General features: G+C 34.3%; 1 protein-coding gene across 1 annotated transcript; it reads left to right on the top strand.

Moving 5' to 3' along the window:
• Nucleotides 1-1,642: 1,642 nt before the first annotated feature.
• LOC131615224 (universal stress protein PHOS34-like) lies at nt 1,643-2,655 on the top strand. The gene is made up of 4 exons (XM_058886701.1): nt 1,643-1,935; nt 2,025-2,137; nt 2,232-2,350; nt 2,462-2,655. Exons 1-4 carry the CDS (start codon nt 1,767-1,769, stop codon nt 2,535-2,537), a joined length of 477 nt encoding a protein of 158 aa, XP_058742684.1. The 5' UTR covers nt 1,643-1,766; the 3' UTR covers nt 2,538-2,655.
• The last annotated feature ends 11,464 nt before the right edge of the window (nt 2,656-14,119 follow it).

Below are 14,119 nucleotides of genomic sequence, written 5' to 3'. Positions count from 1 at the left end.
CGACTGAAGACAATGCTGCTGATATGATCACCAAGACATTGCCGAGTTGCAAGTTTTTCCACTGTATGCAGTTGATAAAGCTGCATGAAGAAAACTAGTGTGTTCCCTTGATGTTGTAGAGTTAGATCCAAGGTGGAGATTTGTGAGATATTTGATCGAACTCTAGTATGGCCGAAGGGTAGCTTCTTGGTTCGACAGGGTTAAGCATGATGTCGAAGGTTGTTCACATGCTTGTGTCGAAGATGCTAGGGTTGTTAGCATGTTAAATTAGGTTTTAGTGTTTAAACCCTAATTTGTTAAGTTAGCTTGTTTATTAAGTTGACTTGTGTAATGGGCCTTGTGGAAAAAGCCCATTAGTTAGTATGTTAGGTTTTATTATAAATAGCATACTAGTCTCTCATAATTGCTAAGCTGCAAATCCTAATTTAGGGTGAGAGAGGTTATTTGTTATTCTTGTAAACTTGTAATCTTGTTTTAAGAGAAAGTGAAAGAATAGAAGTTATAACCAATTCTTGTGTTCTTATTCTCTTCCCTAATTCCCTATTATACTTTGTTATTGGTATCGTTTTTCACAACAGATGATTATTTTTAAAATATTTTCATAATTTTCACTTAATTGACTCATATTAATAAACAACCATACTATCTTAATCAAAGGGACCACTCAAATCCATAAAAAGAAACAAAAATGTTGTAAATAGAGTAAATCAATCAAAAGTCCAAAACCATATTAAAGAGATCCTGCGATTAAGAAGATATCACTCATTCTCTGATGTAATAAACATAATAAAAAATCGACGATTAAGATTTAGAATCGGCCAGACCAACCGTCATTGAAATGGAACTGCCAATGAACAAAAAGAGAATATATAGAAAAGAGAAAGAACTCGTTGTTATTGGACTGAAACATCGATTGTCAAACAACCGCGAGCTTTATTGAAAATAGATATGGATTTACTAAGAGACCATTAGTGCAACATTGACAACTCTTCTACCCATCGAAGATAAAGAGTAGAGCCATCCGAAAGACGTCACATCACACGTTACATCAGTGTTAATTGTTTAGATTTAACGTGAAAAGAGCGGTCAAGTCGGATTATTAGATAAAAGACACCTAAAACACTTTTAGAAAGAGAAAGGTTTTCCGGTCTTTGTAGGTACTTTGTTAATTTGACGTGCGGCAATTTTCTTTTATTTTAAATATATTTTTAATCTATTCAAAATTAATAACTTTTTATCTTTTATTTAAAAAGTTAATTGCTCCTTAATTTCATTTGATTAATCTTTTAAATGTATTCTATGTTAAAATGAAGTTGTTATCGTATAAACACGGCCCAATAAATAAAAGTAAATTTAAAAAAAAATTGATTAGAAATTTTATAGAAAAGAAAAATTCTAGAATAAAAAAATTAATTCTTAAAATACATTACAAAAAACTTTATTTTTTATAAAAAAAAAATCATTTAAACCTTTTAATTTTAAAATAATAAAATATATATTTTTTACTCAAAATAAGAAAGTATCTATAATATATTACTGGTAACATTTAATGGATAGAAAACCGTTGAATTTTCTTGCGCCGACTTAACACGAACCACTGTAATATCAAAACAACGACAAAGAACCCACGGGTTAAAGCAGAACCTAACCGTGGTACTGCATCATCTATATCTTCTATATAATCCATTCTCCACTTTCTTCTCTATTATCCACAACTCAATACTACACACAACAACTTTTCAATCAATATTAATCTTCTCATAAAAATGGAAAATAGAGAACGGAAGATCATGGTAGCTGTTGACGAAAGTGAAGAAAGCATGTACGCACTTTCATGGTCCATCTCCAACCTTATTTCTGACACCAACAACAATAGCAAGCTTGTTCTTCTCTATGTCAAACCACCTTCTGCTGTTTACTCACTGGATTCTGCAGGTAATTCATTCTTTTCTAGTTCACTTAGCTTTTTCAGTAACTTTTTTTATTAAATATTGTTATTAATTGTTGTGATGTTTTGATTATAGGGTATATATTTTCCAGTGAAACAATTGATGCTTTGGAGAGATATAGTACACAGTTAGCTAAATCAGTGATGAAAAGAGCTGAAGCTATATGCAGAAACTTTGATGCTACTAATGTATTGCTCAACTCATTTCACGACGTATTTTTTTCTCCGATTTTTCGATGTTTTTCTTAGTTGGTTGAATATGAATTTTGGATTTAATTTGCAGATAAATATTGAGAAAGTAGTTGGAACTGGTGAAGCCAAGAGTGTTATATGCAACGCAGCGAAGAAACTAGAGGTTGACACCTTAGTTATGGGAAGCCATGGATATGGATTCATTAAAAGGTATAACCTTAAATATTTTGTTTAGTTACTTTCTGTTTTTTGTGTTTTTTTTGTGTGTGTTTTAAAGGAATCTTTTTATGGATACTTAACTTTGTGGGTGTGAATTTGCAGGACACTACTTGGAAGTGTGAGTGATTACTGTGCTAAGAATGCTAAATGTCCTGTTGTCATTGTGAAGCAACCATAGTTCATAATAGAATTTGGTTAAGGAAACTTGAATTGCTGTGTTATTTTACAATTTGTGTAATTATCTTGTATTTTATATGGTGAATAATATAAAAGTAGTCTCTTGTTATGTTTTTCAAGTTTGATAAATGGTAGTAAGAAACTATTTTCTCCTAACAACAAAAAAATTGCTTTGGAGTGTTGAGTCTCCCATGTTGGGGTGAAGTGCAATCTTAAATGACATAAGAGAAAAGTCAAAGCATTCAGATAATGACATTGCAATTATTTTTGGTCCATCTGTATAAAAAGCCAATAGAGATAGCGTAAATAATCAGGTTCATTCAAAATCAGCTAATCCACATACTCAAAAAATCGCTAGCATGTTATCTAATTTTTTTTAAGAGCTTCACTATAAACGTTAAAGGTTTGTTTGATACTCTTTCTATTTCTTTTTACATGTTTTTAGATTTTTTTTATATATATATGTTAAGAAAATTACTAATTTTTATTTATTATAATGTATAAAAAAAGAGAATTCTTAATCTATTTTTTGACCTGCATACCACAAACCTGAAAGAAAAAAAAAATCAAAATGCCACTATTTGAAAATATTTTTCCAACATGTCACCTTTTTTCACCTTTTGTTAGTTTTAGATCCGCCATATCTGATGGTGCATACCGTCCTCCCTTGAGGGAGCCGCCATCTAGGATGGTGCATTTTTTTTTATAGTTAAATAATTTTTATTAATTTTTAAATATAAAAAAGTAATTAAAATTAAAAATATAATTTTAAAAATAATAATTTTTTTGTTATTTTAAATATATAATATATTTTAGCATCTGTGAATTATATTTAAATTAAATAGACATTGAAAAATTAAATAATTTTATAATAATTGAATATAAATTGGCATTGACAAAAATTCAAATTGAAATATAGTATTAAAAATTACAATACCATAATTGAAAATGTAAAAATAAATTAATGATCATGTTGATCTTTTTTTCAGGATCTTCGTTTAAGTAGTGACTATCGGTTCAACATCATATACGAATTGAGACACACATACCACAACCTTATGCTTTCTTTGGAGTAGGTGGAGGAGGGGGCCGAAGTTGTTAATGGATATGAGGAGGTATCAAAAGCGGGGAGTTTGTTAGGAAAAATTTGGAATGTATGAAAATTCTCAAAACCATATTCAAGGTGAAAGTCGTTAGATAGTTGTGTGAATGAGGTGGAGTTAGGGTGGGAAGGTTCTATTGATGCGAGTAATGATCTGATACGTCGAAGGTTGATAGTTGTTGAATGGTGTTGGAGTAATCAAAGTTAGGACGAGAGATTGATGTGTAATTGTGGGGTGGACGAAGGTAAGGTGGTTGTTGCATTTGATATGTGTGGTGTGTTGGTTGTTGTGGTATTTGATAAGTCAAATTTGTTGATTGTTGTTGTGTTTGAAATGCCTAGTTTGTTTGTTGGGATGCGGTGTTTGTTGTTTGAATGGATGGTTGTATGGTGGTTATTATTGTTGTTATGTTGGTTGGTTATATTGATATAACTTTTCGTAATGGTTGGATGTGGATGGTTGTGTATATGGTTGGTTGAACGTGCTTTGAGTTTGGGGGCTAGTGAAAGTTGGTCGTGGTGAAGCCGACATCTATCATGTAGAACAATGTAGACAGGGGTCGTTGAGAAGTTGAGTAATTGATGTGTATGTATATCGAAGTGATTTGCACCAAGTCAGATACTGTTGAGTTGACTTAAATTCTCTCGAAAATGCATACCCAGTCAAGCAATGTTTGTGTCGGTTTCTCCACTCGCGTTGCTCATCTCTGTATAATTCTTTATAATTATACTTTCATGACTCTTGCATAATCATTTCATGGTGTTCTTTGAGGCATTTTCGGGGGTTGGGTACCCAAATTGCAATTTGACCCTATTAGGCTGAAGCATTTCAACGATCCAGTAGCATATGATACACTACAAAAAAAGTGCTCCCCAGCGACATATATTAGCGACGTGGAAGTCACGTGGGTAATTATTGCCTCTAGCGACGTGACAACCACGTCGCAACATGTTTTTAAATTTAAAATAACTTTATAAACATAAAGTAATGAGGAGTCAGGCGTTGGGTTAGGTGAATAAAGTTGCGACGTGGGTTACACGTCGCTACATTAAATGTATAAATTAAAATTTAAAAAGCTATAACGTTCACATGGGTGGGAAGATTCAAATTTTAAAAAATTCAGTTGTGGCGTTATAAACACGTCCCAACCTTTAGAGGGAAAATTCAACGTTCCAATGAAGTGACATGGTGACAGCATTTATGGCAGAGACATTAATTAAATATTACCGTTTGCTTGTTGCGACGTGGTTTGCACGTGGCAAATAACGAGGTTTAATACACGTCGCTACATTGTGTATTAATCAAAGCAATTCACTTCAGTCCACCACACCAAATTCGTTTCAGAAACCATTTTTCGTTTCAGCAAGCTAATTCTCTCCCAAAATTGAAACCTTCTCTCCCAAAATCCAACTCCAAATTGAAACCATTTTCGTTTTATATATCAAAGGTAATTAAGGTTGCATCAGTATTTTCTTATAGTTTCATTCTATATTCTGTTTTTAATTTTTGATTTTTTTTTGTATAGGTTTAGTAGATTGAAGAAGGTGGAGTAGATTGAAGAAGAGGTAAGTAAATAAAATAGATTTTTAATGTGATTTATAATGATTTTTGGTATAGATTTATGGTATAAAATAAAATTTATTTGTATAGGTTTTTGTTTTTAATAAGTTTTTGTTTATATTCTGTTTTCTGTTTTCAATAGGTTTTTGTTTTTTTGTATAGATTAATAGATTTATTATAGTAAATAAAATTTTTAAACAGAATATATTAAAACTAAAAACGAAATATTAAAACTATAGATTTATTATAGATTTAAAAAGAATATAGGTTTTTAAATAGAATATAGATTTATTATAGATTTAAACAGAATATAGGTTTTTAAATAGATTTATAATATATTTAAACAGAATATAGATTTAAATAGATTTATTATATATTAAAATTATTATATATTAAAACTGTAGGTTTTTATTATAGATATAAATAGAATAGTAAATAAAATAAAAACGAAAATTAAATATATTTTGAAATAAGCTAGCATTTGTGTCAAATTGTAGATGATGTTGTAGGTGCTTGTATATATGTTATAAAAACATAATATGTATGTGTTTGTATATTTCCAAATATAATAGTAATATTTCTTATTTCTTATTTTTTATTTTTATTACTATATATGTAACAAAAACATAATAGTAGTATTTTTATTAAAGAATATTTTCAATATGTGTAGCTTAAAATGTGTAGTTAATAAAATAGTAATTGTATGGTTAACATAGGTTCAATATAACATGTGTAGTTAAAAATATTAGTAGTATTGTTATTAAATAATATTTTTAAGAATAGTAAATATTATCTAGTATACGTCTAACAATAATATTAAGTTGATTAGTATTCTAACTCAAAATGACAATAATTGTATAAATGTGCAGTATGGAATATTATCGGTATTATCGTAGTTGGATGTACGATAGAACATTTCCAGGAAGAATGGGACTTAAACCCAATTTTATAGTAGGAGTTGAAGGGTTTATCAGTTGGGCGTTTGCTCAGGAATTATGTCGAAGCGAAGGAGGAGTTAGGTGTCCCTGTCTTAAATGTGAATGTAGACCAATAATTAGTGACCCACAGGAAATAACAGCTCATTTGCATAGAAGGGGTTTCATTGCAAATTATTGGGTTTGGACGTTTAACGGTGAAGAACTGCCTAGTAACGTACCAGAGACTAGCAACTCTCATGCTTCAAGTAGTCGGCCGCCTGTGGAATATGAGGAAAACTTTAATCTGATTGGTGACATGGTTGAGGATGCTTTTGGTGTGAACGTGACCTATGATGAACCTGAAGATTTTGGTGGGGAAGAGTTGCCGAATGAGGAAGCGCATAAATTTTATCAGTTGTTGAATGAGATGAATACGCCGTTGTTTAATGGATCGTCTGACTCAAAGTTATCAATGTGTGTGAGATTGTTGGCCGCCAAGGCAAATTGGAATGTTCCTAATCAGTGTTTGGAATTCTTCGTAAAGATGATGTTGGACTCAACTGCAATGAAAGACAACTTGCCTACAACATTTTATGAAGCAAAGAAGTTGGTGTCGAAGTTGGGCTTAAGAGTAAGAAAGATTGATTGTTGCATTAATGGTTGTATGTTGTTCTACGACAATGAGTTTGGTACTCAAGATGGGTTGTTGGAGGAATGTAAGTTTTGTATGAGTCCAAGATATAAAGTTCCAAGTAGAGCCGTTAACACTAATCAAGACCGTGTAGTAGTAAAGTCGATGCTTTATCTCCCGATAATACCAAGGTTAAAAAGAATGTTTGCTTCAATGCACAGTGCAAGTCAAATGACATGGCATCACACAAATAACACAAGTCCAGGCACTATGCGACATCCATCTGATGGCGAGGCATGGAAGCATTTTGATCGAATACATCCTGATTTTGCCGCAAAACCTAGAAATGTCAGGCTTAGATTATGCTTAGATGGTTTTACTCCTTATGTTCAAGCGTCGGGAAGTATGTATTCTTGTTGGCCAGTTATTGTAACCCCTTACAACCTCCCTCCTGAGATGTGCATGACAAAACCATACATGTTTTTGACGTGCGTCATTCCAGGACCTTCGAGTCCAAAAGCAGGAATTGATGTGTATTTACAACCTTTAATTGATGATTTGAAGAGATTGTGGATTGGAGAATGGACTTATGATATATCACGTAAAGAAAACTTTACAATGCGAGCTTCATTGATGTGGACCATCAACGACTTTCCAGCATATGGCATGTTGTCTGGTTGGGGTACGCATGGCAAAATGGGTTGTCCGCATTGCATGGGAAACAACAAAGGGTTCACGTTGGATAAAGGTGGGAAAAGCTCGTGGTTTGACTGTCACCGCAAATTCCTACCACGAAATCACTCCTATAGAAGAAACATGACAAACTTTAAAAAGATGTACGAGTGAAAGATTCGCCTCTGTAACACCCCATATTTTACATTATTAATTTAATGGGAGTTTAAATTAATTTCTCGGATTATTGGTATTTTAATTGAACTTAAGTTGGAAATTGTGTAAAATAAGCTATTGGGCCAAGTTGGGGTAAGTAATGGAGGGGGTGTGATTGATAGGCCCTATTACTAAAGTTATTTTGCTTTATTTTCATAAAATAAGAAAAAAAAGAAAGAAATTGGAAATTAGAAGAAGAAAACCTAAGAGGAAGAAGGAGAGAGCTCATGGAGAAAAGTGATTTTCGTATTCATGGTGCAGCCCTCACAAAATGGGTCATAACTCTCTGCTGGTAACTCCAAATCAGGTAATTCTCGAAGATTCAGATTCTACACGAAATTTCCTTCGATTTGATATATTAATTCGTGTCAGGGAGGTTCTCGATGAGGGAGATAAGCGAGTTTGAAGATTGAGAATTCTTGCTGAAAGTGAAGAAAAGAGGCTTACGGGTTTGATGGAGAAGAAGAGGAAAAGTCTAGATTCTTGGCTAAGGTAAGGGGGGACTCTTCCGATTAATATCTATTATCGAGTTATGGATAATAGGACTGATATAGGTATATTATTTCATGTCAATTGAGTCGTATGATAGAGTTGGGATTTTGGGGATGTTTGTCGGTAATTATTTGTTTTGATGAATTCCATGAATTTGGTGTTGTATGATGTTTGATGATGCATAATATATGTTATATGTGTGTATGATATATGTTGTGTGGCTGTTTTGTGGTGTTTGATCAACTTGAATCGATTTGGTCGAGGTTGAGGAAATTAGGATTCAGGTTCGTATGCTGTTAATTGAGATTGAGATCTCTGATTTTCGCCAGTTCGCGCCACGAAGGTAAGTTGGCGCCGCGAAGACGTAGTTCTTTTCTCGTTTCGCGCCGCGAACTGTTGTTTGCGCCGCGAATGCGTGTTTTCTATTCGTTGCGCGCTGCGGACCATGTGTGGCGCCGCGTACTGTAGCGATATTGTTTTCTTTGAAAAATGTAAAGATGCATAACTTTCAAACCGTTGGCCTGTTTTAAGTGTCGTTTCGAGCAGGATGAAGTTTATGAAGTATTCTTTATGTTAGGATGATGAAATGAGCAGTAGCTCGAGATTATTTTTAAATCACAATTTTGCTTGTTTTGATGAATTGCTATGTTTAAAATATGATTCCTGTGATGATTTGTTTGTTGGTATGATGAATCCTATGGGATAGTTTTGTGATGATGTGAGTATGATTTGAATATTTTGTCTGTTGGATGGATGACGTATTATTGACATATATGATGAAATGTGACAATATAAGATGTTGTTTTGAAAAATATTATGATGTGATGATTTGTTGAAAATTATATGATGATGATTGCTTTGTTTTAGAATGATGTGGATACATGTATGTTCTTCCTTATTGATAATGATGATTGATGTGGATACATGTATGTTCTTTAATGATGATGATGATTGATTGTATTTGAATGATGCTAATGTATATAAACATACTTCGATGATGATGATGTTGATGATGATGATGTTGATGATGATGATGATGATGAAATGAGTATTTGATGATGTTACTCATAAACTTGACGATGGTATAAGTATGTTCATGTATGTTTGTATTCATTCATATTCATTGATGATGCTGTATCCATGATGATGTGTTGGATCAGTAAAGGGCATGATTCCCATTGTGTGGAATCTGTGCTGGCAGGGCCGTATCTTGATGATGTTGGATCGGTCATGGGTTATTCCCATTTGATGATGTTGGTACCACATGCATAGTGTCAGTTCATACATATGCATAATTTTATAACATGATTGGATGTATTCCAGTGTTATAAATATTGATGATGTGATGGTTGATTGTTTTGTGATGATGAAACTTGTCTGAATGTCTGTTTATGAAACAATTGGGTGAATGATGTAACTATGATGTGTTATTATTTATGATTCAATAACATTTGTTAATTTGAATGAGACTCACCCTTACTGTTGACATTTTCAGATTGGCGAGTAGCGGCTTTTGGCTTTGGTGAGGATAGCTCATAGGCCAGTTGTTTAAGTATAGAGTCGGTGTCATGCTCTGATATTGTAACACTGGAGAACGCTAGTTTAGAGTTTATGATGATACTCTATTTTGTTGTTATTGGAGTAATTTTGTGAGATATTGCATAGATGATGTTATGCTTATCCGTATGATGAATATTCCGTTGTATAAAAACATGATTTTGTTAAATTGATGATTCGTTCCTAAGTGAAGCATGACAATTGATTTATGATAAATTGTTTTAAATTGAATTGTGGCACCCTTGTTTTCATGTTTTACTCTGAATTATTTTATTAATTTCCGCGGGGTTTAGAAGGGTGTTACAATAGTGGTATCAAAGCAGGTCGGTCCGTCCGGCCAATTGTCGAGTCAGTTGAGTTGCGCGACAGTTGTATACTGTCGGCGTTTTATCCCTTGGTACACGACATGTGAGGGGATCACTGTCGGTACTTGGCTATTTTGTTGCAGGTGATGGATTGAAACAAGTGGGGGAGAAGTTTCACTTCTCAATTATGCTTCGGTCGTCAGATGATTGATTCGGTAGGCTGTTGTTGGCAACAGTGCAAGCGTTGATGGAGTTGTTGTTTCCCGAATCGATGGTGACTTAGAATTAAGACTTGGCTGGTAATGAAGTTGGAGCATCTTGAAGGAGGATGATTAGATGTGATTGATGACTATCTGTAAGAGAGGTAATTTAGGAAGTTGCAATGTATCAGCTCGGCTGGTGTACTGCGAAGTTGTCAGTTGAGTAACCTTACTTCTCGGAAGAGGTTCAGTTGCAAGTTTGCAAAAAGGATTGCGGTCGTAATGTTTCAGAAATCGCACTTCGGCGATGGGATGTGTTGCTCAAGTTATAAGAATGTTTGGAAGTGAAGAGATATGATAAGGAGCTGTTTGGAATGTGATCGAGTTGAAGAGAATGAGTTTTAGAATGAGATTTTCGTAAGCAAAACGCAGGAAAATTGCTGAACAGCTGCAGAACTTCGAAAATTCATAACTGGAGTTCTGGACATCCGATTTGAGTTCCATTTGAAGCGTCGGAAAGCTAACGAGATGAACTTTGCTACAAAAATGGTTGCAGCAGCTATAACATATTTAATTGCGACAGGATGATGTTGGAAAGAGGTGAAGTTACGGTTACTCTTGTTCTTAGAACTAGACTTGTTTATTGATACTGCACGGGATGTCAGTGTCAGCGTTGAACGGATTGAAGGAATAATTAGAAGGTTGTTGAGAAGTAATTTTAAGAATTGAATATACCATTTGAGGGGTTTTGGAGACATTGTTTAGAGTGTCGTTGCATGGCGTCAGTGTTGCCTTTTCGGATAATGATTGGAAAATTCATATCTTGAGTTCCGAGTGTCGGATTAATGTACCGTTTGAGCCTACGAAGAGGTAAAATTATGTTCTACCTTATGGGAGAGTTATAAATACAGTAGAGGTGATCCTATGAGGAGAGATTTTAAAGTCGGTTACGAAAGTGTGAAACTTGTGGAATAAGAATGCCTACTGCCGTGATTGTTTGAAACGAAATCGAGTAGAACATGTTGTTGATGAATAAGTGAATGAGATGTTTGGTAATAAAGATGATTTGAGTGCCGATAGATTTTAGTGAAGAGTGAATTAGTAGTAAAGGAGAAATAAACTTTAGAACGGTTGAAGTCGTATTTGTGATGCCAAAGTGACGACAAGTATAAAAGAAGAATTGTAGAGAATTTCTAACACCTATTGATGTGAGGAAGACTTTGTGGAAATTCTGAGTGGAATGATATTTGGACGCGAAAGATGTCATGGGATTTAGATTAAAACCTCGAGTTGTGAATGTTGTCGCGGTCTTTTGCTAAGATGAGGATTTTGATTTGGAACGAGATGAATAGTAATGTACGAGTATATTAGTGATTATGAGGTTTGGAAGTACTTAACAAGTATGTGATGCTAAGTGACTATGAAGCGGATTGCGTAAAATGTTTGGACGTCGGTGTCTCACCGATAAGATCCAATGAGAGGGAAGTGTGCGAGTTGTAAAGACTCAAAGTGAATTATTGGACTATGACGATGTTAATGAGTTTGAGTGCAAACTCGGAAAGGACACTATTATGTAGTAACGACGGTTTATGCTTACATATGGTTGTCGGCTATCTATTGACAAATTGAGGACTTGATCACCCTTAATCTCTTGTTGGTAGTAGACGGAATCATATAGATGGGATGAACTTGTTTTGTTACCTTAATGGTTTGGGGTGTGAAGAATACTAAGCCGTGAGAATAATCACTCACCATGTTGTGTGAACTTATGAAGAAGTGAATACGAAAGAGTGCAATATATTGGACGATGACTTAAGACGGGTAATCAGAGTCGCGCAGCGAAAGTGTGAAGTGGAGTAGTGTGCAAGTACTACTCGTGGGCAGTGGGAAATTAATATGTCGGAAGCCTACATAGAGAATATGTATTGATTTATATGTTGGATTTAGAATCTAGTGGAGGTAATGATGTCATATCGAAGAATTAGAACTCTTTTGAATAATTTCCGAGATGACGAACATGTTATTGTGGTTGTACGTAGTTAACGAGTATGTATTTGGCAAAGTTAAGATGACGAGTTGATACTATATGATGCTATAATAATTTTGTTTCGTTGTTAAGGTGATATTGTGGATTCCAGATATAATGAGGAATTATACTCTATGAAGGACGAAGTTGATTTAATTCTTAAAGAAGAGTGGGATTCAGTTTGAGCTATTATGTAAGCAATGGTATATCGAGGCTGATGAGTGTGATTATAACTACTTGTGTACACTCATTCCGATGGTTGGAATGTTTAATAGATGAAGTAAATCAGGAATTCGTTTTTGAGTGAAAGTAAGTATTGATGAGTGGTGGATTAGTACCATGGATGGTAAAGAATGATTCTTGAACGAATGAGTAAAGAGGGCCAGAGTTGGGTATAACTCAGAAGTCTAATTGGTAATGATGGTTGTAATGAGTAATCAGAATAGTGCAGCAAAAGCTGAATGTAACATGTTGGATAATTGCTGGTGTGACTTGAGAGGAGTCAGATAGTTGAAATTCAATGATAGAGGAATATGAGTATTGAGTTTCTTGAAGGAAGCAGTTGGTGAAAAGTGTAAGTATTATTTTATCGCTCAGATGGAAGAGTGTGTCTAAGGTTGGTATGTTTGGTAGATGGAATACATTACTGCAGTGCTGATCAATGTGATCATACCATGGTTGCGTAATTATATTATTCAGTTATTGGGCGTATTGTATGGGTTGTACCTCAATGTTCTATTGTTGTTAACCTTTTGGAGATATAACGAGTAGTACACCTTTAGGTGGTCAAATGCGACGTAAGAGCGGAGATTGAAAGCGTGAGATGTGCTTCCTTTGGTTATGTCAGATGGATTTTTTAGGATCGACTGATGGAAATGTTACACGGGAACTGGAGAGTCAGATGAAGGGCTCTATCTGAAACTTTTCACTGGAAGTATGTTTTCGAGGACGAAAACTCTTTTAGTGGGGGAGAGTTGTAACACCCCATATTTTACATTATTAATTTAATGGGAGTTTAAATTAATTTCTTGGATTATTGGTATTTTAATTGAACTTAAGTTGGAAATTGTGTAAAATAAGCTATTGGGCCAAGTTGGGGTTAGTAATGGAGGGGGTGTGATTGATAGGCCCTATTACTAAAGTTATTTTGCTTTATTTTCATAAAATAAGAAGAAAAAAAAAAGAAATTGGAAATTAGAAGAAGAAAACCTAAGAGGAAGAAGGAGAGAGCTCATGGAGAAAAGAGATTTTCGTATTCATGGTGCAGCCCTCACAAAATGGGTCATAACTCTCTGCTCGTAACTCCAAATCAGGTAATTCTCGAAGATTCGGATTCTACACAAAATTTCCTTCGATTTGATATATTAATTCGTGTCAGGGAGGTTCTCGATGAGGGAGATAAGCGAGTTTGAAGATTGAGAAATCTTGCTGAAAGTGAAGAAAAGAGGCTTACGGGTTTGATGGAGAAGAAGAGGAAAAGTCTAGATTCTTGGCTAAGGTAAGGGGGACTCTTCCGATTAATATCTATTATTGAGTTATGGATAATAGGACTGATATAGGTATATTATTTCATGTCAATTGAGTCGTATGATAGAGTTGGGATTTTGGGGATGTTTGTCGGTAATTATTTGTTTTGATGAATTCCATGAATTTGGTGTTGTATGATGTTTGATGATGCATAATATATGTTATATGTGTGTATGATATATGTTGTGTGGCTGTTTTGTGGTGTTTGATCAACTTGAATCGATTTGGTCGAGGTTGAGGAAATTAGGATTCAGGTTCGTATGCTGTTAATTAAGATTGAGATCTCTGATTTTCGCCAGTTCGCGCCGCGAAGGTAGGTTGGCGCCGCGAAGACGTAGTTCTTTTCTCGTTTCGCGCCGCGAACTGTTGTTTGCGCC

Source organism: Vicia villosa, linkage group LG1, assembly GCF_029867415.1.
Source record: "Vicia villosa cultivar HV-30 ecotype Madison, WI linkage group LG1, Vvil1.0, whole genome shotgun sequence".
NCBI classification, from domain to species: domain Eukaryota; kingdom Viridiplantae; phylum Streptophyta; class Magnoliopsida; order Fabales; family Fabaceae; genus Vicia; species Vicia villosa.
The sequence above is the reverse complement of the archived record's forward strand: the minus strand, read 5'-3'. Positions and strand labels throughout refer to the sequence as shown.